At 58.9% G+C, this 533-nt stretch overlaps 1 protein-coding gene across 1 annotated transcript in view; it reads left to right on the forward strand.

The window, feature by feature from the left end:
- LOC106001745 (cytokine receptor-like factor 2) overlaps window positions 1-355 on the forward strand; it is an 11659-nt gene extending 11304 nt beyond the window's left edge. The window contains exon 4 of the mRNA XM_013036735.1: window positions 96-355. Coding sequence (XP_012892189.1) covers window positions 96-248 — 153 coding nt within the window. The 3' untranslated portion in view covers window positions 249-355. The remainder of the gene's footprint in view (window positions 1-95) is intronic.
- Window positions 356-533: the final 178 nt, after the last annotated feature.

Genomic DNA, 533 nt, shown 5'->3' on the forward strand with positions numbered 1-533 from the left:
CCATCCATCCATCCACCCATCCATCCACCCATCCACCCATCCATCCATCCATCCTCTTCCTCCTCCTCCTCCCCACACGCTCCTCTCTTCCCCAGGAATGGATCTCGCACACCCAGGCCGTGACCCCACCCAGGGCCACCGAACCCACCGAGGCCCACGAAGTGCTGGAAGTGCGCCCGGGCCCAGAGAACTCCTACATGAACAGCTGCAGCCCCAGACCCCACGCCAACCCGTCTCCAGCCCCCTGAAGAAAAGGACCCCCCTTTGCCTCGACTTACCCACCCTTCGCCCAAGAAAATGTACCCCAGCCCAGCCAGGATGGGGGTGGGGCAGCACTGGAAGGCCTGGGGTTCGAACCCTGAGCATCCCAACAAACAATAAAGAATAAAGAAAACAAAGAAGGAAAAAGGAGGAGGCTCTCAATCCAGTGCTCCAAGTTCCATCCATCCATCCACCCACCCATCCATCCATCCACCCATCCATCCATCCATCCACCCATCCATCCATCCACCCATCCACCCATCCATCCATCC

The sequence above is a fragment of the Dipodomys ordii genome, unplaced genomic scaffold (assembly GCF_000151885.1).
Source record: "Dipodomys ordii isolate 6190 unplaced genomic scaffold, Dord_2.0 Scaffold387, whole genome shotgun sequence".
NCBI lineage: Eukaryota > Metazoa > Chordata > Mammalia > Rodentia > Heteromyidae > Dipodomys > Dipodomys ordii.